The sequence below is a fragment of the Cetorhinus maximus genome, chromosome 6, assembly GCF_964194155.1.
Source record: "Cetorhinus maximus chromosome 6, sCetMax3.hap1.1, whole genome shotgun sequence".
Lineage (NCBI taxonomy): Eukaryota > Metazoa > Chordata > Chondrichthyes > Lamniformes > Cetorhinidae > Cetorhinus > Cetorhinus maximus.
Window position 1 is genome coordinate 126,315,139 of NC_135884.1, and position 26,326 is coordinate 126,341,464.

At 46.8% G+C, this 26,326-nt stretch overlaps 1 protein-coding gene across 1 annotated transcript in view; it reads right to left on the reverse strand.

Annotated features, from left to right (window-relative positions):
• The window catches only part of cpne7 (copine VII), a 190,995-nt gene that overhangs the window by 119,437 nt on the left and 45,232 nt on the right, over positions 1-26,326 (reverse strand). The window contains exons 2-3 of the mRNA XM_078544786.1: positions 14,403-14,585; positions 1,236-1,310 (exon numbers count right to left, since the gene is read on the reverse strand). Coding sequence (XP_078400912.1) covers positions 1,236-1,310; positions 14,403-14,585 — 258 coding nt within the window. The remainder of the gene's footprint in view (positions 1-1,235; positions 1,311-14,402; positions 14,586-26,326) is intronic.

Consider the following 26,326-nt stretch of genomic DNA (forward strand, 5'->3'; position numbering starts at 1 on the left):
ACTTAATAGTGACAACGAGGTGGAGGGAGAGATATATAGGCAAACAAATGAAATGAGTAAAAAGTACAGCATCATAACCATGGGCAATTTCAACTGCTTGGAGTAAACCATTTAGGAGAGGGAGTGAAAGGGGAGGAGACTGCATTTACTGTGTGTACAAGAGTCTTTTTTGACCCAATATATATCAAGATAATAAGGGAGGAAGTGCTACTAAATTTAGGAGTGGGATTAAAAAATAGAAAGTGTGAAGAAACATCTAAGGGATAGCAATCACAAAATAATATGATTTAAGGTTATGATTCAGAGAATTATAGATAGTACGAATATCAAAGTAATAGATAAGAAAAAGGCAACAATGAGGAACTAAGTGGTAAGTAAACAATGGGCTATATTTAAAGAAAAGGAGATCAATGGAGTTCAGGAGAAAAATTGCACTGAAAATAAGAACAAATTTGTTCAGAATGAAATGTAATGGATAAAGAGATGAGGATAAAACTGAAATTAAACGAAAAGCATACACAAAGTACATAATAAAAGCAGGGGAAGATGAAAGGGAATATGAGTTCAAAAAAAAGGATAAAAAGACAAATGGAAAAAATTCATATAATTTAAGTTTTCAGATAATGTTTGGCAGAAATTTAACAACAATTCTTCAGTAACACACAAGTGATTACCAACTGCCTCGTATACATTTCATACCCACCAGCTTTTATGGGGTGATTTTTCACTTTGCAATATTAGTGCACAAATGTTTAATACATTTACAGGAAATCTTTTGCCCACTAATTTAAAAATGGTGTAAATCTATTTCGAATTGACAGGACAATGCTCTGGTTAAAATAGCAGGCAAAGGAATTTCATGTAAATACATTAAAGTATTCATCGTCTAATATCAGAAAGCATGATTTCACCCTATTCATGTAACAACTAGCATTTTCTATATTGTTAATTTGAATATACAAACTTTCTCACCCCTACTCACTTTTCTATTCAGTGTTCAAACACAGGATGTAATCAAGGTGGAACTGCATGCTGTGCAACATTCTTTATCATTAAGTGGTAAACAATGATTAGGAAAGAAATGGTACAATGCCCGTTCCATAACTTCTAATATTCAAATATAATGGGTGTTGTATTTTATAATAATTTTTTTTCTATTTTTAAAAATTTTCTGCTAAATCATTAATTTTTGGAATTAACAGATAAACATCACTGTGATATACATTAATGCTTACTGTAATTGTAGACTTTCCAGCGTATTTTCCATATCTCAGGAACAAAGGCTTTGTCATTTTCTTCTGAGCCACAATCTGTAAAGTATGAAATCACATCACACAAAACTGAATTTGTAGGGAAATCCCATTAAAGGTGTGGTTTGGGTGCATTAGCTAATAGCAAAGATCATATCCTTATAGGGTTTTACTACAGTTGCAAAGAACAACAGTAATTGATCGAGTAAAGTTTAACAACAACTTTCTTCAGTTACTGAGTATTAACGTTCATCACAGTTTCAATGATCAAGTTGAACAATTAAGGGTTTCCTGAGAGTAAAACTTATACAGAGGTTTGAGTTTCACAAAGGTTAGGAGGCATTGATTATGCAAGATACAATTTGTGAGCACACAATGCAGTTACCTCTGCACAATTTCATTACAGCCACGTTTCATTAAGTTTAGCAAAACAATTGGAATGGAGCCATGATGATCAGCGTTTAGCACTTTAACAAGGCGGAAAGTGCAGTTTGAGCTTGCAGGGCAACAAGATGATCTTGCAAGCCCTCACTCTGAGCTTCCACTGCAGTCCCCATATGTTGAGTGACTTCTGCTTATATTACAATGGAAGCTGAGACGTCGGCCATCAGACATTGCATCATTGGGTCACAAGTGTGCTAATGGAGTTGGCCACCACTTTCTCGCTAGAAAATATGGCCTCCAAGCTCTGTACAAAGCCATGTGCCAAGTGGTGCAGGACTCCTTCATATTCCTTGACTGAGACAACAGACTTTCTGACAGACATTAATGCACATGTTTTGTTGTGCGTACCTATCTGTAGTCCACCCCATCATTTCCTTCATCTGGGTGCTCTGCAGCAGAACTTGTTTGCACCAGAAAGTGCAAGGGGATGGAGTATAAAAGTAGAGAAGTCTTACTACAACTGTACATGACATTGGTAAGACCACACCTAGAGTACTGTGTACAATTCTGGTTTCTTTACTTCAGGAAGGATATACTTGTATTGGAATCAATTCAGAGAAGGTTCACTAAGCTGATTCCTGGGATGATTCCTGGGATGATCCTGATTCCTCTTATGAGGAAAGGCTGAGAAGGTTGGGCCTATACTCATTGGAGTTTAGAAGTATGAGGGGTGATCTTATTGAAACATATAAGATTCTGAGGGGACTTGACAGGGTAGATGCTGGGAGGATGTTTCCTCTTGTGGGGGAATCTAGAACGAGGGGGCACAGTTTAAAATTAATGGGGTCTCCCATTTAAGGCAGAGATAAGGTAGAATTTCCTCTCTCAGAGGGTTGTTAGTCTTTGGAATTCTCTTTCACACACAGCAGTGGAGGCTGGGTCATTGAATATATTCAAGGCTGAGTTAGACAGATTTTTGATTGACAAGGGTGTCAAGAGTTATGGGGGAACAGGCAGAAAAGTGGAGTTAAGGCCACAATCAGATCAGCCATGATCTTACTGAACAGTGGAGCAGGTGCCGTCATCACCATCATCATCATCATTAGTCTCCTTGGAAATTCTGACTAAGGTGCCATCTATGCAGCAGGGCCCTGTGATGGAGTCTGCTGCCCCTGAATTGACACCGGCAGAACAGTCTCTGGAGGTGCTCCCAGCGTCACCTCCACAATGAGGATGACCGCCACAAGCATCTCAGCCATAAGCAGGGACAAGTGAGCAGGCTGCCTCCAACTCACCCAAGGGCAACCGGGTGGGGATGCCTGTGAAAGGAGGCCACCAGATCGGGCTGGGCCCAGATCAAGTCACTGTGGTCTCTTTCACATGCACCTATTCACTTTTTGACTTTTGGAGCACCATGTAAAAATTGACACATGAAGCCAGACATATGAGCTTCCTTTTATAATGATGGTACAGAAGAGGGATGAAATGGAAAGAAGAGCAAGGGCCCCTGAAGGAGTTCAATGAAACCTCTGGACAGATGTGCATCCTTCATTGGCATTCTTCCTGGGTCAGAGAGAATCAGCTGAAATGAGGCTGAATCAGATGATCCCTGATGTTGGTGCATCCTGAAGAGACCCCTGAGCCTTATGCTCCCTCCTCTCCCATGTCCTGCTCCTCCTCACCCTCCAATGAACAATATCCATCAATCTCACACTTAACCATCTTTAAGGTGCACACCTCTCTGGAGGACCATGTAATGGAGAGCAAAACAGACCACCACAATGTGGGAGACAATTGCAGGGAGTGAACTACAGGGGGCCACCCAACCTGTCCAGGCACTGGAACTGCATCTTCAGAAGCCAAACGGTGGTCCTAATGAACAGATGGATGCACTTGTGTGCCCCTATGTCAGGTTCTGACAGAGGGGTGGGTAGTCATCTTTTCAAGGGATATTCCTTGTCCTCTAGAATCCATCCACGTGATTTGAGGGTTGGGGTGAAGATCTGAGGCAGCCCGGACTGGTAGAGGATGAAGGAAGCTGCCAGGAAAGCAAGCACCCACATTGAGTTAGCTCTTGTTGTATTTGCAGACCACCTGAACGTTGAGGAAGCCCTTCATTGATGACCAGACAGTGTCCTGATGACCACATGGGTTTAATAAATGATGTCCCTATAGCGAGGGGAATCCAGCAATGGAGGTGAAACCTACAACCCTATCTGCCTACAAGGCCCCCTCTATCAGGGATTGTATGTACTGCCCAGCTTTCACACAGAGAGCATCAATAACCTGCGGGGTACAGTGGTGAGTAGTCACTTGTGAGACCCCACAAAGGTCCACAGCTAATCCCTGGAAGGAGCCAGAGACAAAGAAGTTCAGGGCTACAGTGACTTTGACGGCCATTGGCAGGGCATGGTGAGCATGGCTGAGAGGTGTGGGGACTTCAGCAATAAGGGTACAAATCTCTGTGATCATCTGCATGGGGGTTTGCAGTCTCCTCCAGCACTGGCTTTCAGTCATCTCAAGGTAGCCATCTTCAGCAGAAGACCCTCATATGGAGGTATATCCTCTATTTCCTTCCCGCTCCTCACCACTGTCCTCTCCCTCCAGATGCCCAGGGCTCTGCCCTTCTTAGGGTGGATGTTGTTCCACATCGCACACTGGATCTGAAATCGGGGAGTTGTCTGCTCTGTCCCAGGCAGCATGTGCAGCCTGTGCTGCCCTGGCCAAATCCAAACATGGATGAACAATGAGCCCTTTAACTAACATAACTGGCATTTGACGGGTTCTTGGGACGCCCTCCCTCCACCCTCATGAAAGTCATCAATGCCAAGAAACCAGCATGCCAGCCAGCGCCAGTATTTTCATCCCCTACCTACATCCGGTCCAGCTCTCAGTGGGATGTCAAAATTTAGCCCCAAGATAAAGAGCGGAATCATCCCAGATTTGCACTTTGTGTGGTAGCTTTTCACGCCATATCTTCCCAAACCCATCGCATTAATTATGAATTCCCGGGAAACACGCGGGCTCTCATTCGCCTGCCACACTATCATTTCATTGCTTCATCACGCCGGGTGCCATATTTAAAGTCCAGCTGTGCACACCTCTCAGAGCTTCCAGCCCATGACTGCTGCAAAGAAGACATGTCACTGAAAGGAAAAAAGAATGTAGCCCCCAGGTTCAATGACCCGTTCCTCGAGTGCCTTTTGTATACAGTGGAGGCTTGCCATGATGTCCTCTACCTCCACTCTGGCTGCAGGATGGGCAGCAACATCACCAACCCAACTTGGGAGGCGGTGACAGCAGTGATGAGCATCAACATTTTGCAAAAGAGGACAGCCACCCAGTGCCGCAAGGGGATGAATGATCTCCTGCACGCCCAGGGTAAGTCACTCTTCTCATCACTCTCAACTCACACACTCGCAAACCCATCACACATCCACAGGGCCCTCACTCACTGCCAGTTCAAGGGACATCACTATTCACTCTCTCACACACACCGTTATTGTCCTCATCCCATCCATGAGACCACTCACTACCCACACATGTCAGGCATACCTATCATCTGGCCTGGCAGGCATCCTGCTTACACTCTCTCCATCTCTATTCATGCAGGACCAGCTAGCACACAAGAGGGGGAGGTCACAGACTGGTGGAGGAATGCTTGAAATCAAGGTCCTCACAGACTTTAAAAACAAAGCCACCCAGCTGGCCAGCGAGGATCTGGACCGGTCCTGTGCTGACAGGTGCTGCTCTACTAAGTGAGGATCCAGCAGTGCAGCATCCATCAGACAACCATGCTGTGAGTGATGTGGCCTGTTTCACAGGCCATGCCATGCACTAATTATCTCTCCTTGCTTTCGCAGGCACATCTGGGAAACAGTCGGCAGATTCCACGACCCAGGGCCTTCAATCAAGCCCTGAAGAAACCTCTGAAGAGGAATCTGGAGGCACTCTCCTGATGTCCCGTCACAGCGCTCATCCACGCCCTCCACTAGCACAGAGACACATAACTCCGTGAGACCTAGCTTCAGAATAGCCTTGGGATTACAATCTGGTGAGCACATCGCACTTTCTGATCCACAGCAGGTGGAAGCACAGACTTCCCAAGTGTCCGGCACTCGGAGGACTGCTGGAGGCCAGAAATTTGCTGAGATCGAGTCAGATGATGAGCCTCTAGACTCAGTCATGTCTCATTTGCTGGAGTTGCAAAGGCAAGCTAGGGAGCATCAGGAAGGGATGTCCGCTGCACTCATCAGATTGCAAGGCACGATGGAGGAATCCGTCAGTCTTCAGGCTGAGGTGATAGTGCCAGCATGCCAACGCACTGAGGTCAACACTGGTAGGATAGCGGCTACCATGGAGACCTTGGCCCAGGGTGTCACTCCTGCACTGCTGCACGGGCTCAACTCCATCGCTGACACCATTGGCCTCCAACATTGTGTACACAAGAGGGGTGCGGGGCAACCCGGTCTCACTCCAGCCACCTCTTTTCCTCAAGGAGTCAGCCAGGGGCCCTTGGGACCCCAAAGAGAGGAGGATCAGCAGGTGTACCCCTGGGGCCATCTATCCCGGTGACTCGGGAAGTGTCCGGCCCATCCAAATCCCCTCTTCGTGTCACCTCAGAAGCTTCAGCTCCACAGGCTGAGGAGGGTGCCATGGCCACACAGCAGGACTCCGAAAGCAGGCCGGGACCCTCCAGGTCTCAGCCCTCCAGAGGACATCACAGACATGGCATATCAGTCAGCAGGCTGCCTCCACCTCTGCTGTGGATGTCCGGGGAGCACCAAGACATAGCGACAGGGTTAGGAAGGTTAAGAAGATGTAATTGCACAGCCTGGGCAAGGGTGGTAATCATTTGTACATAATAATGACTATTGTCATTAAACTCCCAAGAATGCCTCCCTGCCTATGGCTCCTTGTTCTGATGAGCAGTGTTCTTGTCACTCAGATGTGAAACCTTTCTGCACAAGATAAAGGCAGGTGTCTCAGTCCATGGCCTCTTCCCTGTGTTCTGTGCAGCCTTCAGTCCAAAGTGATGGTCCAGCCTCACACTCCCCCGACATATTCCTGATGCCTGCACCTCGACAGCGTTGTCATTGCTGCCGGAATGTCATGGAGAGGAATCATTGAGTTCCATCATTCTCTCTGTGTATTCTCAGCACCTTTAAGGTGGGGCTGGCCCCTATCTTTTTAGCATCTATGACCAGTAATGCTGTGCTCCTGAAGGGCTCAGATGCTGAAGGCGAACAAAGGATCAGAACTTTTAAAGTTTCATGGCTGCGTCTCTATGATATGACCCTGATCACAGAGCGCAAGCAAGGTGACCTCTGCCAGACAGGAATCAGACATTCCCAGAAGCTATGTGAAGATCTATGGAGTGTCCTCACTGCATGTCATCATCAACCTCCTGCAATCGAGCGACTATTAGGGCTTCCACTACATCTCCATGACAAGAGCATTATCACAGACGGTATGTGCACTGCCATAAGCCAGACTGAAGTCAAACATTCATAGATGCAATGTGAGGGTCTATGGTGTCTCGTCACTGCATGTCGTCATCACCCTCCACAAATCTAGCAGCTATGAGGGCCTCCCGAGTACACCTGCCTTGTCTGACCAGTGCGAGGGCTTCATCGCCATCATCGTTGCCTTCGAGGACCTCCTCACCCTCATCCCTGTCGGCGTCCTCCTCATCGGAAGAGACCTCCAGCTCCTCCAACTCCTCCTCAGCCAGCTGCTCTCCCTGTTGCAGCAGGGCACAGCAGGCAACGACGATGCACGACACCTTCTGTGGACTATATTGCAGGGCTCCACCAGACCAGTCCAGGCACCGGAACTACATTTACAGCATCCCAATGGTTTGCTCCAACAAGTTGCGAGTTGCAGCATGATCCTTGCTGTACCTTCTCTCTGCTGCAGTCTGAGGCTGCCGCACGAGTATCATCAGCCATCTCCTCCTAGGGTAGCCCTTGTCCCCTAGGAGCCACCCCTGCAGCCTCTGGAAGATGTCAGGGACCTGTGACCGACTGAGGATGTAGGAGTCATGCACACTCCGTGGAAACCATGCACAGGCCTGCAGGATGCGTTTCTGGTGGTTGCAAACCTTATGGTTGACATAGTTGACCACATGTTGCGATGGAGATCTGAGCGCCACGTAAGTGCAGTCAAAGGCACCCTGCACCTGTGGGAAACCTGACATCTGGGCAAATCCAATCACTCTTGCATCCTGGCTCTCTTGGTCCCAGGTGAAATGCACAAAGTTGTGTGCCCTCGCAAAGATGGCATCCATGGCCTCATGGATGCATTTGTGGGTGGAGGCTTGCGATATCTCACAGAGGTCACCTGTGGTGCCCTGAAAGGAGCCACTAGCATAAAAATTGAGCGCTGTGGTCACTTTCACGGCCACTGGCAGTGGATGCCCTCCATGCCCCCGTGGTGCCAAATCCTGCAGCAGCTGGTAGATGTGACTGACCAGTTCCCTAGACATGCATAGTCTTCGGTGACACTGGTTCTCAGTCATCTGCGGGAATTAAAGGCGGCATCTATAGATCCTGGGTGTCGCTAGGTGCCGACCGGCGATGGTTTGCTGTGGCTTGGTTTGGTGGCATGTGCGGGAGCCCCAGCCACCGCTTCTTCCAGAGGGTGCTGCTCCTCCCTCTGTGTAGCCAGGTGCCTCAGTCACTCTCTTCTCAGTCGTCTCTGCTCTCTTTAAGTCACGAGGCATACAGCTAGATCATCAAGCTCCATGATCCTGATGTACTCCTCCTGCAGGATGAAAGAGAGAGAAGCGTGGGTTAGCATAGGTGTGCTAAGAACCTCTCTTGGTTCAGTCTGAAGGCCTCTTAATGCATCCCGGAGAGTGCTGGCCACCACTTGGATGGCCAGAGTTTAGTGCGCTGCACGGCTGCCCAAAACCACCCCCAACTCTGCCCCACTTCACCTGATCGATTAGCAGCAGCTTTGCCCATTGGACTGCATGCTGTGCTCTCCGCTCAGGCGCAGGCATTCTCCTAACCCGCACTGTAAGGCTGCACTGTTAGCTTGAACCATGGGGGAGACTGGTCCAAACCGGGATGATGACATAGCAAGGGGCTGTGAGCTCCTCCACCAGTGACTGCTCCATGACCAGCTTTAGTAAGGAGGTTGTACAATATGTGCAGTCATCTAAAAGTTCTGCAGTCCACTAAAATGCTCATTACTTTGCAATCTGTGACCGAGGGGTGAAAAGCTCTGGAGCACTTGGCACTGTGATGCCTCTGCATTGCTTGATGGGCAGATAATCTAGAAGCCCAACTCCAATCGTATCAATGTGGCTGTGCCTGAACTGTCTCAGCTGCAGAGAAATGGTCACTTTATACAAGATGTCCCTAATGCGAGGCCGCTTCTTTCATCCACCACCACCCCACCCCACATGTGCCTGTGCGCTACCTTCAACCGTAGGGCAGCCTTTGTCCCCTCCCCCCCAAAGTCACCTCAATCTCAGGGGAGCCTTTGCCCCCCCACCTCCCCCAATGCACCTCAACCTTGAAGTCCAATAGGCGCCCTTCGCGAGCGCTCCACAATGTTACTGTGCACTGACCTCTGAGTTCCCCTCAAAATGCAGCCTACCAATTGCACGCTTATTATATGCTGTCGTGAAACACCTCAGCATGGTGTGCGGACGATCCAGTGTGGGGGATGAGTCCGGCGGGCTAGCCTTGTAATGGTATGCAGATATATTACAATGAGGTCCCTGACATTCAATGGCAGGAAACGCGGCCTGCCATTGATGGGCTGAACGGACGAGCGCAAACTGGTTTCACGACATCATGAAACCAGTTTTTGGCCTTTTCGTCATATTGTCCGCTCACACCACTGAACATGCCCGACACCAGCAGGCATGGAAAATTCCACCGAGACTTTCAGATAATGAGTAATCAAACCAGATAAGGTGCTGGAAACTATAATAAAGTTCTTCACAGATTACATCTGCCTACACCTCCCCCTCCAAGCTTGCAAACCTGTCTGACATCATAAAGCTACATTGGAAATTGGTAACCTCCATATACAATAGGCAACTAATAACAGAACAGCTGTTTCCAGGATTTAGCTGTCAGGAATATTACCAAACTCTGGAAACAAGACCTGAGAGCAAGAGCTCCCTGTAAGTAATTGTTTCAGAAACCTCAAGTAATTGTAGTTCTGATGAAAAATGAGAAGAAATTCTCTTTCAAGATTTGTGAATGTTAATGTAGATACTTTTAGCTGCAGATTCGTAGAAAGGGTAAGTTTTGTTCCTGGAATCACTGTTGGTCTAAACAGCAACTCCACTGTGATTTTTTTTTTAGTGAACCTTAGAAGATAGAGCTGAATTTTTCTTTGCAGGCCACTGCATTATTGATTAATCCTGCCAATAAAATTTCCTAAAAATAGCTAACAACTACACAATATTTTGGAACTGTTTAATTGTGCCAATTTTGTCCACTTTACATAAAGTCAGGTAAAAAAACTCAAGAAATCAACTTCCATCCTTTCCAGATGTAGGAAGAAATATTCACATTTCAATAACACCTGACCATGTTGCTCAGAAACATTTAATTTCAAAGCACATTACACAATGAATTATTTTAAAGTGGAGAGATTGTTATCTTTGCAAAATTAGCAGCCAGAACCCACAAACAGCAGTGAAATGAATGACCTGTTAGCTTTCTTTGGGGGATCCTGGTGAGGATACTGCAGAAAGATAGGTGGAGGGACAGGTAGTATTGAGGAGGCGGGGAGGCTGCAGAAGGATTTAGACAGGTTAGGAGAATGGGCAAAGAAATGGCAGATGGAACACAACGTGGGGAAGTGTGAGGTTATGCACTTTGGTAGGAAGAATAGAGGCATAGACTATTTTCTAAATGGGGAGAGAATTCAGGAATCTGGAGTGCAAAGGGACTTGGGAGTCCTAGTCCAGGATTCTCTTAAGGTTAACTTGCAGGTTGAGTTGGTAGTTAGGAAGGCAAATGGCATTTATTTCAAGAGGACTAGAATATAAAAGCAGGGATGTGCTGCTGAGGCTTTATAAGGCTCTGGTCAGACCACATTTAGAATATTGTGAGCAATTTTGGGCCCTGTATCTCAGGAAGGACGTGCTGGCCCGGAGAGTGTCCAGAGGAGGTTCACGAAAATGATCCCAGGAATGAAAGGCTTAACATATGAGGAACATTTGAGGACTCTGGGTCTATACTCGATGGAGTTTAGAAGGATGAGGGGGGATCTGATTGAAACTTACAGAATACTGAAAGGCCTGGATAGAGTGGACGTGGGGAAGATGTTTCCATTAGTAGGAGAGACTAGGACCCGAGGGCACAGCCTCAGAGTAAAGGGAAGACCTTTTAGAACAGAGATCAGGAGAAACTTCTTTAGCCAGAGAGTGGTGAATCTATGGAATTCATTGCCACAGAAGGATGTGGAGGCCAGGTCATTGAGTGTATTTAAGACCGAGATAGATAGGTTCTTGACTGGTAAGGGGATCAAAGGTTACGGGGAGAAGGCGGGAGAATGGGGTTGAGAAACTTATCAGCTATGACTGAATGGCAGAGCAGACTCGATGGGTCAAATAGCCTAATTTCTGCTCCTATGTCTTATGGTCTAACCCACTGCTTCTTTTTTTCAAAGTTTCATGGCCCTTTATCATCCACAACCAGAAAGGAATTTCAGTCTTGCAGTGGAGGGTCTGGTTAGATTATATGCTAGTGTCCTAGAGTGGGTTTGAAACTCTAAACTTCTGACCTGGATGCAATTATGCAACCCAGCAGGCCAGGGTAACAAATATTATTGATTGCTCAAAGTTACACCTAGATAGGTGAGATGCCTCTGCTTCTTAAAAGGCACAAATAAGCCAGCAGAGGGGTCCAGGCCAGGGAAGTGGTCTGGACACCCAGAGGCAAGCCAGCTACAAAATAACCCATTTGGTGTGGGGGTGGGGAGGGCGGCATGCAGATGGGGGATTGGACATTCCCTACAAAGCAGCAGATGTCAACTTTCTGGTCTAATTAGGTTGGTGGATACACACAATGTGGTCCTCGCGGCATCACTGGACCTACCCTATTTAGGTACCCACCCCAAGACCTTACATAAACCAGTGAGAGCGTCATCGGACACAATCCTCATGGAAAGACCCTGGTGATGTCCCCAAATAATTTCAGGCCTCATAACTATCATTCCAAAATTCAGAAACATTCCTGTACTTCTTTGATTTGCTAACCATTGTAGCATTTATCTAATTTAGGGTAAGGTCAATCACACTTACAATCAGGAGTACTTTATTAATCACATTCACCTCAATCAACAACACTTACATGAATTGCTTAATGGAACAGAGGGAAAACTTTGCATCAAATGAAGAATTGTATCTGCATAGAATGACCTCGCAACTCATGACAAACTGATGCCACTCAGATCTATGGTGAACTGGAGGGTCTTAAATTTACTAAATTATTCAATTTCCATCCAGCCAATCTATAGGAGATAATGTTCATCTAAACCACCTGACAGGAATGATCAATTAGTTCAGGTACTTGTTTTACATGCCACACAATTGACTTCACACTGACTTCAGTGCGAAGTAAAATCAGACAAGAGGTGTCAGCTGTGGCTCAGTTCATAGCACCCTCGCCTTTGAATCAGAGGTTTGTGGGTTCAAGTCTCACTCCCGGAAACCAAGAACTGTGATTGTACTCAAAAGAGTTGCAATCTGTGACTGTTGATAACTCGAAAGAGTAAAATCAGACAATATATAAACAGACATACAAACTGAGTCAGTTTCTCTCAAGCATAAATTAAATGACACCCTTAGCTAAACTTTCACCAAAACTACATAACTGCAGTAAAATGATTGGAAGACACATGGTTCAAACAATATTATTGAGATAGAAATATATATGCCTTTAATTCCTACTCTTTCATATTTAAAAGAATGCATTATGTATCGTCACAGAAGGAAGGTGCAGATGTGACTTACCAGAAATCTTATTTCATTTCATAAAAGACTCTTTTTAAAATAGCTCTGTATGAAATTTTGATGGTTGGGCAGCTGGTGACCACTTTAATTTGCTACTGACAGCTGGAGCCAATCTGGCTCAGGCAATAGTTGTTGAAAAATGTCTTTTTTATATTCCTTCATCTCAATTTGAAGTTCAAATCAGCAAGCAGATGCAGCTGTATCTAGCTTCTAAGGTCTTTGTAAATAATGCTCTTTGCCAGTCCATTAATAAGCAAGGGCTAGTAGGGATTTTGTGGATACTTGATTTCATGCTGAACTTTACATTAGAGACTCTGATGTAGGTAAAGTGTTATTACAGAGACCCTTAAGGATATTGAGATGCTTTTAATAATCTTGGAACATGGACTGTAAATTTAAGTGAAGTTTTGAAATCTGAGCTTTTCAGCTTGTGCTCATTAGGACTCCCACAAGAACACCAATATAAGGGGGAAAACAACAATTTATACAATTTAACCAATCAGCACTCTCTACACATAGGGCAGAATTTTGCCCTTGGTGGACGTGTAGGCCCCACCGGCTCGGTGGAGGGCAGACAGCTGACCCCCGCTGCCGAAACTATGCGCTTCCTGTGCGGTGCGGTGGCGGTGGGGGGGAATCCCCCAGCTGTCAAAGTGCTGTCTCAGGGAGATTAGTGACAGTGCACAAAAGTTAAAAAATAGAAAAATAAAAATATTATTAACATGTCCCCCTCATGTGACAATGTCACACGAGATGGGACATGTTAATAAAAATGACATAAACTTTATTAAACTTTTTAAAAACAGACATGAAACCTCATCCCGCCAGTGGATGAGGTTTCATGTCCACTGGGGCTCCTGGCCTGCCCACCAGCCTTAAGGTTGGATGGGCAGGTCTTTAATGATCTTAATTAGTCTGTCAATGGCCTTAATTGGCCATTGACAGGTCGGCGGGCGGAAAGCTGATTTCGCTGTCTGCCCGCCTTCCTAAAAATTTAAAGGGACCGGGATGACATTGGGGGTTCCTCCCAACGTCATTCCACATCATTTTCCCGTCGGCAAGTGGGTCCCGCCCCCAAATCGCCAATGGGAAAATTCTGGCCATACAATATATGAAGTGTCCTGATGAGTGCAAGATGAAAAGCTTCGACATGTCTCTTTTTTCAGCGATATTCAAGTTTTGAAATCTGTTGCGCTTCCTTTTTTTTTTGCTGTGCTAATTTTAACTAGAATTAGGTCAGTATGTTTAAAAACACGCACAAAGGAATTTTACACAAATGTGTTAAGTGGTGCACTACCAAAGAAAATTAAACCTTTGACATTTTTAGGTAATAATTTCTGGATAAAATTATTAACCTTGTTTTCATTATTAGCTATTTGTAACCTCTCAATTCAAAATTGTAGATTAACAAAGCAGAAATGCAGATCTCAGTCCATATAGTGTTAAGGCATGCAAGGCATAAGTGCAGGTGTGACCTGTGCCTTTTTCATCAGTAGCTGAGTGCAAGCAGCATGTGTGCCTTATATTTGCTTTGGCAGCAGACTATAATAAATAAATATTATCAGGATCTCAGAGCTATTTTATTTATTAAATACATTCATATTAAACTTTGCATCTTTAAAACACTGTAGTCACCAGTAATATTTACACCTTTGACCAATCCATTGTCTCCTCACTGCAACTGCTAATTTAATGTGGCGGGTAAAGGAAAGCATTAAAATATCAATGCAGCCTTGTAAGAATTAGAATTGTGATAGAAATTCTCTCCTTTTAGTATTTACCTGCCCCAGGGTGCACTCCACCCCACCCAGAAAGTCATCATCACGAGTACCGATACTGCAGTGGCCATGAATGTCATATACTTCAAATCGAAGCTTCTGAACCTCCTCAAAGTAATAATCCACATTGAAAATTTTAGAGAAGACTGGATGCAAGTTACTCTTTATGACTTCAGTCCGGTCAACCTGTAAAGGAGAAAACGATCATTGATTGACTGTTTGGAGTATCAAACCCCAATGTTCACCTTATGCCAAACAATAAGATTTTATTTCTAGAACATATGGTAGCATAAAAACTCTAGACATTATCAGAACTGCACAGAGCAATTGGACATGGCTCCAGTAAGGTAGGAGGTTCAGAGCAATTCTAACACTTAAAGCAATAAAAATGCTGATCTGTCACTCATGGATGATATATTAAAATGTAGCAACAGGTCCCAGAGCCATAACAGTTTACTACCTGGGACTTTAAAAGGATCTTAATACAACGATCAGACCAAAAACGTATGTGATCCGTATTTGAATTTTAAGGGTTCTAACTAATAGAGCTAGCGCTAGGAACAACAGCTGGGAAGGGACGATGTTAAGCAGAGCTAAGCAGCTAAATAAAGTTTTAAAACAGCCGTATTTACGCTTTTCTCTCCCATCAATTCTGAGCCAATGAGCTTGGAATCATCAAAGATTGCATTTTCTTCTGAAGCTTGGTTCAATTGATTTATTGCCAGTTTTTACTCACAAAATTTATACCAGCTTCTAATGCTGAAAAGGTCTTTTCATTTTTTTCAGTTTTTGATCAAAGTGACGACTTGGTTTTGGAATTAGAACACACAATTTCACTATTTTAATCTTCTGTCAATATTAAGCAGTCTTGGATCAAACATTGCAGGGGCTAGATTCTTTCCTGGTAATGCCCCATATCATACCATGGCTACCAACCTGTAGAACTACTGCACCACTGTTCCATAGCAATATATCCCTTTCTCAAACCAACAACCCTTGTGACCTCTCTGAATGAGAATGCCTATCGATGATGAGCTGGACCCAACTAGTGGGCAGGTTAGTGTTGTGTTTTTATTCTTCCAAGAAATTGGCTGAGAATCTACATCACCTAGAACACTTATAGTTAAAAACAACAAAAGATTCCGTCAATTTTCTGGTGATTAAGCTCCAGGTATGTAATAGATCTCTTGCCTGCTGCAACAGCCTCATTCATTCATTGATAGCTTTAAATTCCAGTCTTCATAGCCTGACTTATAATGTGTTTTATCATTCTGTATGAGTAGCTGGAATGCAATATCTTGAGCCTGAAACATATTAAACCATTGAATGAGGGAACTGAATATTTTCTCCCGTTAGTCGGTACATCTTCTGTTTCCTAATGCTTGAAGTAGACACAACAGAATCAATAGAGCATACACTGGTGAGGTAAATCTTGCCTCTTGAAAGAGCCGTAGAATATGTGGTAACAAAGTGGGAGAGCATGCTATGATGCCATACTAAATTTTAGTAGGGCTTATTGATAATCTTCAATAGATGTAGTCAATAATGGTCTTGATGCATCTCTGTTTTATTACAGTTTATATTTTCTGAAGCATCATTGCCATGCCTAGCATATTCACTATATTGCATCTTAACAATGACATTTCTTGTACATCAGAAAACCAATAACACTTTCTACCTCAGATGCTTCAAGTTGTGTCCCATTTTTAATATTTGGAATTGGAACAATATAAATGGGGTCTGTTTGAACTCAGTGCTAATTTCAAATTATCCTGCTGAGTTCAGGTTTCCCGCCTGTGATTCATACCCCACCCCCTTCCCCAGTCAGCAAAAATCAGATCTAATAGAAATGGGGGCAGGACTTCTGCATTCGAGTCCCACCTTCCATTTTTAAAGGCCTCTGCAGTCAGCCCGACTCCGCAAAAATCCACCCCTTACTGTCTCAGAGACTTTGAACAGAGAGAGAGAGGGAAAAGGCTGTTTTTCTCTATTGGCTTCCAGATAGAATGCAGGTGAGAAGACATTCTCTGGTCAAAGAGAGGGATCTCATGGAAATTTAAGGCCCCTTGAAGATTTGTCTTGGTGTGGCAGGGAGAAGCAATCTCTGGAGTGGGCCTTACTGTTAGAAATTGGATTGGGAATTCTCAGGACACCAAAGAAAATGGTTTTCAATGGTTACTGGATGTTATGACTCAGCAAAACAGAGAGAAGTAAAGCCATTGGAAGCTGGGAGGACTTTGGACTGTTTTATGTAAAGACTGCAATTCTGCAGAGAGCATGTTCTAGTGTAGGTTGTCAGAGTCGGGGTATCATTCGTGTTAAGCCGCTGATAAGGGAATTATCTTCCTGTAGTTTAGAGTTTTAGTTGCCTACTAAGTGATGTTTAGTCATTGTTGATTTTAGTTTGTTTGTTACAGTAAAAATCTTAAAACTTAAAATATTGCAGTGCGATTCCTTTAAGTTGGAATTCAAATACTTTATTTCAAAGTTATTGGTCTGCAAGGGGATTGTAACACTTTCCTGAAGGAATTTGACATCTTGCTGGCATATAGTATATCCCATACCTCACCGAAGCAACCATTATTATGGGCAGAATTTCCCTGTTGGCGCGCTGGGGCGGGCCCCTCACACTGATGTGTAAAATGATGCGTGGCGATGTCGGGCGTGCGTCCCAGCGTCACCGTGCACCATCGCGATATTTTGGAAGGTGGGCACACTATAAGTTCGGATGCACGCCCGCGATCAATTAACAGGCTAGTTAAGGCCCTTGAGGCAGCAATTGAATTCGATTTTTCGCAGCCCGTGCGATCTTCTGGGCGTCACACAGGTGCAATGGGCAGGTGTGTAGGAGACATTTGTATAAACCTCATCCACGGATGGGATATGAGGGGTGAGTGGGGTCGCGAATGTGATCTTTCAGGTATTTAAGTGTGAAAGTTACTTATACTTGCCTGTGTGAGCAGGAATACTTCAAAATTCAACCAGCTGCTTGGACAGGAGTAAAAGCCTTGGTCAGGACTCTACAGTAAAGATCATTTTTGGGGCCTGCAGCTTTCAGGAAGCCTTCCCTTAGCCTGGGAATGGGAGTTGTGCTCTCCACTGGAGGCACTTCCTCTGAGGAGGAAGGGAGGGCCAGAAGGAGGAGGAGGCCAGGGGTCCACATTCAGCCTCCAGGGGATCCATCTTTGGGAGGAGAGGCACAAAGGGCACAGGGCCAACAGAAAGTCCATGGCGGAAGGGGCCGCAGGAGACCCCAATATCCTGCTGCCAGGGTATACAGGCGGCGCAGCAGCTACCTCAATATGTCTGAGGTCCAGTGCCAAAGGAGGCTCCGTCTCTCAAGGGAGACAGTCACCTCCATCTGTCAGATGATAGACCCTGAGATCTCCGCAAACTGTGTGGGTGGACACCCCATGCCAAGACTCTAAAGGTCACAGCCGCCCTCAACTTCTATGCCTCCGGTACCTTACAGGGATCAGTGGGTGATCTCTGTGGAGTCTCCCAATCAGCTGTCCACACTTGTGTCAAGCAGGTGACAGACGCTCTGTTCAGGCAGGTACTGACTTTCATCCACTATCGCTGGGACGGGGCCAGCCAGACAGGGTGAGCCAGACGCTTTGCAGTGATTGCTGGCTTCCCCCGCGTCCAGGGTGCAATAGACTGCACACATGTGGCCATCAAGGCGCCAGCAGGTGAGCCCGGAGCCTTCATCAACAGGAAGGATGCCTACTCATGAGGAGGGGTCTTACCTCTTCCGGGAATTTGCTACAGACATTTATGACATAGGCTTTGGCGTCTGCTTTGAATGGACGGATTCTCCGAATACCACAGTGAGCGTGCACGTCAGTGAGTCCAGTGACGATGAGGATGATGATGAAGACAATCCCAGTGAAGGAGAAAAAAAAGTCAAGAAGGAGGCCAGCAAAGTTCAGGTAGACGAGGTGGTGCCGGTCTACAGAAGAGATTGCCACGAGGAGGTGTACGCTGGATCCCATCAGTACCCAGGTAGAGGGGTCTATCTCCTGAAATTCGACAATTCCTACTCACTGTGGAGGTCAAAATCCGTTTATTACAGAGTATATTATACCAGATAAAATCACTCCATGAACGTGCAGATAGTGTGTGATCACAGGATGCTGATTCTACAAGTGTGTGGAAGGTACCCAGGCAGCTCCCACGACGCTTAAATACTCAGACACTCCCAGGTGCCGGGGCTCTTCAGTGCCCCAACCTGGCTGGATGGATGGCTGCTGGGTGACAAGGGCTATCCCCTCAGAAGGTGGCTCATGACATTTCTCCACCATCCAAGAACAGAGGCTGAACAGCGGTACAATAGGAGCCACGCCTCCACAAGGGCTGTGGTGGAGAGAACCATCGGTCTTCTCAAGATGCGCTTCCGATGCCTGGACTGCTCAGCTCAGCCCCGCACTCCAATACCCCCCAGATCGTGTGTCCCTGATAGTGGTTGCATGCTGCACTCTCCAGAATCTGGTGCTGTAAAGGGTCGATGGAGTGGACGAGGAAGGCGTGGATGCAGTTGTTCTGGATGCACATGATGAGTCCAGCAGTGAGTCCGAGGATGAGCACGCACAGGAGAACGCTGAGGGGGTAGACGCTGACCCGGACATACTCCAGGCAGGCAGGGACACCCGGGAGGCTTTAATACAAAGAACCTTTAGCTAGCCCCCCACAGATGGACCTTCAACACACGCCAGGGCTGCAGGCTCCACACTCGATACCTGAGTGCTAAATCAGCCTGGATACTAACATTAACTAAGGCCCTTGTCAATAAAGCTCAATGTCAAACAACTCACTCATAACATCATGGCTTCCCGTCTACTTGCAGAAGGAAGGAATCACCCTGAGGCATGGCAACATGTCAAAATTTATTGAGGGAACAAATATAACTTCATAAAACAAAAAAAAAACGGTGTTGGACATCACACCAAGTCTTCCAGAAACTACTATGGGCCAACATAAAAGCACCAGTGAGAAACCCGTGGTGTGTCTAAGGTGCCTTAAATTTATGCTTATGGGTGTTACATCTAGGTGCTGTCCCCTCACTGGCACTGGCATCTGAGACAGCCTGCTCACTGTGCTGTCCTGTTGGCCTCGATGACTCTGGCGGACATCCTCTGGCCCATGGAGCATTTGATAGCCCTGCCTGGGAGGGAGCAGCCAGTTCCACAGCTGGCATCTCCCCAGTCGCCGCAGCCTCATTGAATGCCACGGTCACTGGCAGAGGGGCGGAGGAGCTGCTGCCCTCATCCAGAGAACCCTGAGAGGAGCCCGCAGAGACGACAGGCAGCTGCTGCACTGACATGAGGTTGCTTTGGACCTCCCTGCTCACCGTTGATGGATGGGCACCAAGCTGGTATACTTGGTGCCCAAATCATCTCCCAAACCAGCTGAGGTCAACGCCACTGTGAGGGCTTGCAGGTCTGAGCGCAACCCCAGGAAGCCCTGATTGGTCTCCTGAAGGAGCCTCTCCACGAGTGTCACCACTCTCTCCATGGAGGAAGCATGGCTCTCAGCCATGAGCCTAGACGCTCCGTGTGGACTCCTCAAGCACAGGCACCATGCCACGCATTGCCTCATGTATCTCTGCCAGATCCTCCCGCATACCCTGCTGCACTTCCAGCGTTTGCTGCCTCATGGACGACTCCAGAGGCACATCATCAGCCACCGACCGAGCAAGTACCTGGTCCCCAGCAGTCTTCCGACTGGCAGCGTCCTGGGCACTCTCTGTCTCTGCCCGTACCTCAAGCGAGTGTGAAGTGCCCTCACTGCTGTGCCCCAGGACACTAGCCAAATATCTAATTCGCACCAAGGTGCTAGTATCTGCGCTGGTGCCTGCCTGGCTGAGATGGTGTGATGCAGGTGAGTGGATTTGCTCTGGGGCTTCAGGGGTGAGAGGTGGGCCCTCTGCTTCCTCCTCCTGGCCCTGCTCCGGTGATACTGAAAGGAAGAAAAAGGACATTTGATTAGTTACAGTGCAGACAATGTCAACTTGCATGCTGCTCCCCCGGATCATTATGCGCTCATCCTTCAATAATCAATGGTCAACCCATGTTGCTAACTTCAATCACTGAGCATTCAGCAGTGCCATGGCTCTGTGACCTGAGTGCTCACCAAACATACCTCCCCTTGGCACCCCAGCCTCACTGCCACTGGTGGACCTGGGGGCATGGCGCCTCTCCAGACCCATGGTCAGCTGCTCATAAGCCATTAGGATGGCCAACTGGGCCTGGCCTCCGCCAGTCCACATTCGTTCAGAGGCATTGTGTGCAGTCTTCTCCTGAAAAAGAGAGAGGAGCATTGATTAGTCCAGCCTGTACCTGAATTCCCATTGCATCCCTGCCAACCCAGCCAGAGTGGGACATTGCAGGGCTCCAGTTCTTCATCACCCTGCAGCTGCTGCACACTCACCCAAACCAGCCAGGGCTGACCCCCCCACCCCCCATTGCCCAAATGCTGCCTCCTTCACATGTGGCACCACAAGGTGTCCCTTGGCTAAGCAAGGAGACACAAGCACATGGAGCGCAAAGACCAGCAGATGGATTGGGGCCCCGCCAACTGGAAGCTCCCCTCCCAGCACGTCAGCACCCTGACTTTGACATGCTTCACAGTTCCAGCACTCTGCCTAGGTGCAGACCCTTGACTTTCAAACCCATTCTATACTCTGGGTGTCAATGTCACACATGCTGCAGATGCAGGACACATCCTAGTTCAACCCTCCAAGGGTGAACTGGGCATGGGCAATATCTGCTGACACACCCAGCAAGGGGTACATGCCATGAAGGATTCAACGCTATGACTGTACTCAGAGTTGCCGCCGAGGGGGTTAGGGGCAAAGGGTGACGGCTGCATTAAGTGACTTGGGGCAACATGGTACTCACCCTTCCCAAGCGCAGGAGATCGTTGAATCTTTTGCGGCACTGGACCCATGAGCACCGCACCACATCATGGGAGCTCACACTCTCGGCCACCTCCTCCCACGCACATTTGATCAAGTGGGGAGGCCTCCGCCTCCCGTCCCTCAGAAGAAGGACCTCCTGCCGCGCTGCCACCTCCTCCAGGAGGGCAGCTCGGCACTCGTCGGAAAAACGAGGGGCACACTGCCCCGCTGGCCTACCCTCCAGCCTGGCCTGCCCCGATGGCCTACCCTCCAGCCTGGCCTGCCCCGATGGCCTACCCTCCGGCTTGGCCTGCCCTGATGGCCTACCCTCCAGCCTGGCCTGCCCTGATGGCCTACTCTCTGGTTTGGCCTGCCCCGATGGCCTACCCTCCGGCCTGGCCTGCCCCGATGGCCTACTCTCCGGCTTGGCCTGGCCCGATGGCCTACCCTCGGACTTGCATCAGGCACATTGCCCCTCTGATGTGCTCTTCTCCCAGCCATTGTGAGCAGCCTTACAACATAACAAAATGATTTTCACATAGCAAATTGTTATGATCTAGAATGCACTTGGAAGCAAATTTAGTGGTAACTTTCAAAAGGGAATTGGATAAATGCTTACAGGGAAGTTACAGGGCTATGGAACGTTGGGGGGCGGGTGGGGGGGGCGTGGGGGGGGGGAGCGGGGACTAATTGAATAGCTCTATTGAAGATCTGGCACAAGCACAATGGGCCAAATAGCCTCACGCTGTAACATTTTATGATCCTATAATTGTAGGTGTATCTGGAAAGCAAACAGGCATACAAATCATCTGCCAAATTTTGTCAGAGAGGGCCAAGTACCATCGCCAGGGCCAAATATGGCAGGTCTCTGGGTAATATCTTGCTGGTAGCGTCCAATCAACAATCTGCTTTTGGGCCAACATCCAGTTGAGGTCCCAGTGATGACCACTGCTGAGGCTGCATCATGAAGGAGAGGAGCCCTCAAAGACTGGCATTTTCAGGGGAAGCTGGGGTCAGGCAGGTAGGCCCTGGCAATCCAGGGAAGAGAACTTGCTCTGGCAGCAGTACCTTGGGTGCGTGGGTGACCATTGCCTCAGGGGACCCTTTTGTGGGCCATGAAGCACTCATCAAAGAGCAATCCCACCCCCCCTCCACGCCCACCCCCCCCCCAGCGAACCTGCTGGTAAACCCTGGCAGCCTGGCAATCTACCCGCACAGCAGTAACCCCTTCTGACACTGGTAAAAGACATAGACCAGCGGCGTCGTGTGACTCTTGATTGGGCAATTAATTGCCTCAATTGGCCACCCAGTGGACAGCTGCAGCATTGAAGTTCCCACAGTTGGCAATGTACCATAGAAGTGGGAAGACATCAGGCTCCCCTCCCCTCCAACACCGTACCCCACCATATTGTCAGCCCTCTCACCTCCCAAACCGTCTCCAAAGAGCTGGGAAAATTCAGCTCCATCTTTTCCCCACTAACCCAAGGATAGTAAGGAGGAAGCTCAGTCACTAGAAGGGATTAAAATTGATAAGGAGGAGGTATTAGATAAGCTGTCGGTACTTTAAAGTTGATAAGGCACCGGGACCAGATGAGATGCATCCAAGAATATTGAAGGGAGTGAGAGTGGAAATTGCAGAGGCACTTGCAATAATCTTTCAGTGTTCCCTGGATTCGGGGAAGGTGCCAGAGGACTGGAAAATTGCAAACATTATGCCCTTGTTCAAACAAGGTTGTAAAGATTTGCCCTGCAATTACAGACCAGTCAGTTAACTTTGGTGGTGGGAAACTTTCCAAAAACAATTATTCGGGATAGAATTAATAGACACATGGAAAAATGTGGATTGATTTAGAAGAGTCAGTATGGATTTGTTAAAGGAAAATCATGTCTAACTAACTTGCTGGAGTTTTTTGAAGAGGTAACAGAGATGGTTGATGAGGGAAAGGCCATTGATGTGGTGTATATGGACTTCCAAAAGGTATTCGATACAGTGCCACACAACAGACTTGTGAGGAAAGTTATAGGTCATGGAATAAAAGGGACAGTAGCAATGTGGATACAAAACTGGCTGAGGGATAGGAAACAGACAGTAATGGTTAATGGGTAGTTTTCGGGCTGGAAGAAGGTTTGTAGTGGAGTTCCCCAGGGGTTGGCAGTGGGATCCTTGCTTTTCCTGATATATTTATAAATGATCTAGATCTTGTTGTGCAGGGGACAATTTCTAAGACGACACAAAACTTGGGAGGATTGTAAACTTGAGGAGGACAGTGCAGAACTTCAAAAGGGCATTGACACATTGGTGGAATGGACAGATAGGTGGCAGATGAAGTTCAATGCAGAGAAGTTTGAGGTGATACATTTTGGTATAAAGAACATGGAGAGACAGTATAAAATAAAGGGTGTGCAGGAGCAGAGAGACCTGGGTGTATACGTACATAAGTCATTAAAGATGGCAAGACGGGTAGAGAGAGCTGTTTTTCAAGTATACAGTATTCTAGGCTTCATTAATGGGGCATAGAGTACAAGAGCAGGGAGGTTATAATGAACTTATATAAGACACTGGTTAGACCTCAGCTGGAGTATTGTGTACAATTCTGAGCGCCACACTATAGGAAGGATATGAACCACATTGGAGAGAGTGCAGAAGAGGTGTATGAGAATGATTCCAGGGATGAGACACTTCAGTTATGAGGAAAGATTGGAGAAATCAGGACTGTTTTTCTTGGAGAGGAGAATGAAAAGAGGAGACTTGGTAGAAGTATTCAAAATCATGAGGGGTCTGGAGAGAGTAGATAGAGAGAAATTGTTCCCACTCATAAAAGGATCAAGAACCAGAGGGCACAGTTTTAAAGTGTTTTGCAAAAGAAACAAATGCAAAGTGAGAAAAAACTTTTTCACACAGCGAATAGTTAGGGTTTGGAACGCACTGCCTGGAAGTGTGGTGGAGGCAGGTGCAGTTGAGGCATTCAAGAAAGCATTGGATGATTATTTAAATAGAAACAATGTGCAGGGTTATGGGGAAAAGGCAGGAAATTGGCACTAAGTTAAAATGCTCAGAGAGCCGGTACAGACACAATGGGTCGAATGGCCTCCTTCTACACTGTAACAATTCTGTGATTCTGTGAAGGCAAGTGGATTCAGAGCCCACTGGCCAACCAATCAGCACTCTCTTCACATACAGCATAAATTGGTGTTTTCCCCTTATATTGGAATCCTTACAAAGTGTCCTGATGAGTTCAAGATGAAAAGCTTCGACATGTCTTTTTTACAGCAATACATCTTAAGGTGTCAAGTGGCTACTGTCCATGGGACAGTTTCTAAGATTTCTCATCCCAGCCTGACTGAAGTGAAGAAATAAAATGGGAACTGAATCTACAAACAACTGGGTGAACAATAAGAGCTGAAATCTCAATCGTGCCAGCTGTCAGGTAACGGGGATCACACTGTACGATGCTGACTGGCTGCTTGCTCAGCAGGGCCCGGGTGTCTCTGATGGTAGTATGGGTTACTACCAGCCAGCACTTCTTAAAGCCAGCTAGCATACCTTAAAGGACAAGTGTTGTAACTGCCTCAGGAAGTGCTTCTCAAAGAGTACCAATGAAACAACAGGTCAGAGGGGGGGCCCCCAGTTTCTCGGACGCAGTGCTGGAAACTTGAGTACAAGAGTTGGAAAGGAGGAGAGATGTCATGTTTCCAGAGGGGACCATGAGGCTCCCCAGTCATATACTGCAAAATGCTGGACAACAGGTAACCACGTACATCAACGCAAGGAGTTAGGTCCTGAGGACCTGGCTGCAGTGACGCAAAAGGTTCAATGACCTCATAAGAGCAGCCAAGGTCTTCATATCTGTCAGCTATGGCTCAGTTGGTAACACCATTCAGGACAAAGCAGCCCATTTAATTGGCACTCCTTCCACAAACATTCACTCCCTCCACCACTGACGAACAGTGGCAGCAGTGTGTACCATCTACAAGATGCACTGCAGAAACTCATCAAGGTTCCTTAGACAGCACCTTCCAAACCCACGACCACTACCATTAGAAGGACAAGGGCAGCAGATAGATGGGAACACCACCACCTGGAAGTTCCCTTCCAAGTCACTCACCATCCTGACTTGGAAATATATTGCTGTACCTTCACTGCCACTGGGCCAAAATCCTGGAACTCCCTCCCTAACAGCACTGTGGGTGTGCCTACACCACAGGGACTGCAGCAGTTCAAGATGGCAGCTCACCATGACCTTCTCAAGGGCAATTATGGATGGGCAATAAATGCTGGCCTAGCCAGCGATGTCCACATCCCGTAAATGAATAAGAAAAAACACGCACCTCTGGGTTTAAGTCTCACTCCCAAGTTTGAGCACAACAATCAAGGCTGAGGGAGTGCTGCTCAGTTGGAGGTGCTGTGTTTCGGATGAGAGGTTAAATTGAGGCTACATATGCCGCTTTTGTAACTATAAAAGATCCCATGGCACTATTTTGAAGAAGTACAGGGACTTTATTCCCTGTATCCTGACCGATATTTATCTCTCAAAGAACATCACAAAATAGATTATCTGGTCATTATCACATTGCTGCTTGTGGGAGTTTGGTATGTCTGAATTGGTGGCTGTGTTTCCTACATTACAACAGTGACTCCTCCTCCTGATACTATGCCCTCAGGGGGTGTTGGCAACCATGGACTTCCATTGGATTGGTCCATGATTATGCCTGGCAAAGTACTGCAATGGTTTGCCATTGCCTTCTGCAGTATGGCTGACCAGGAAATTCTCCTGCTCTTACCACCTGCCATCAGGTGTATTGAAAGGATTAACACGGTGTTAATCAACCAGTTTGGCCATCAAATCCTGAAGTAGGACTTGAAACTGGAGCTCCTGACCCAAGGGTAGGGACACTACCACAACACCACAAATCCTCCCTGTCACAGCAGTAACTACGCTTCAAAAAGTACTTCATGGGCTACAAAGTGCTTTGAGACATTTGGTGGCTGTGAAAAGTGCTATACAAATGCATAAATGCAAATTTATCT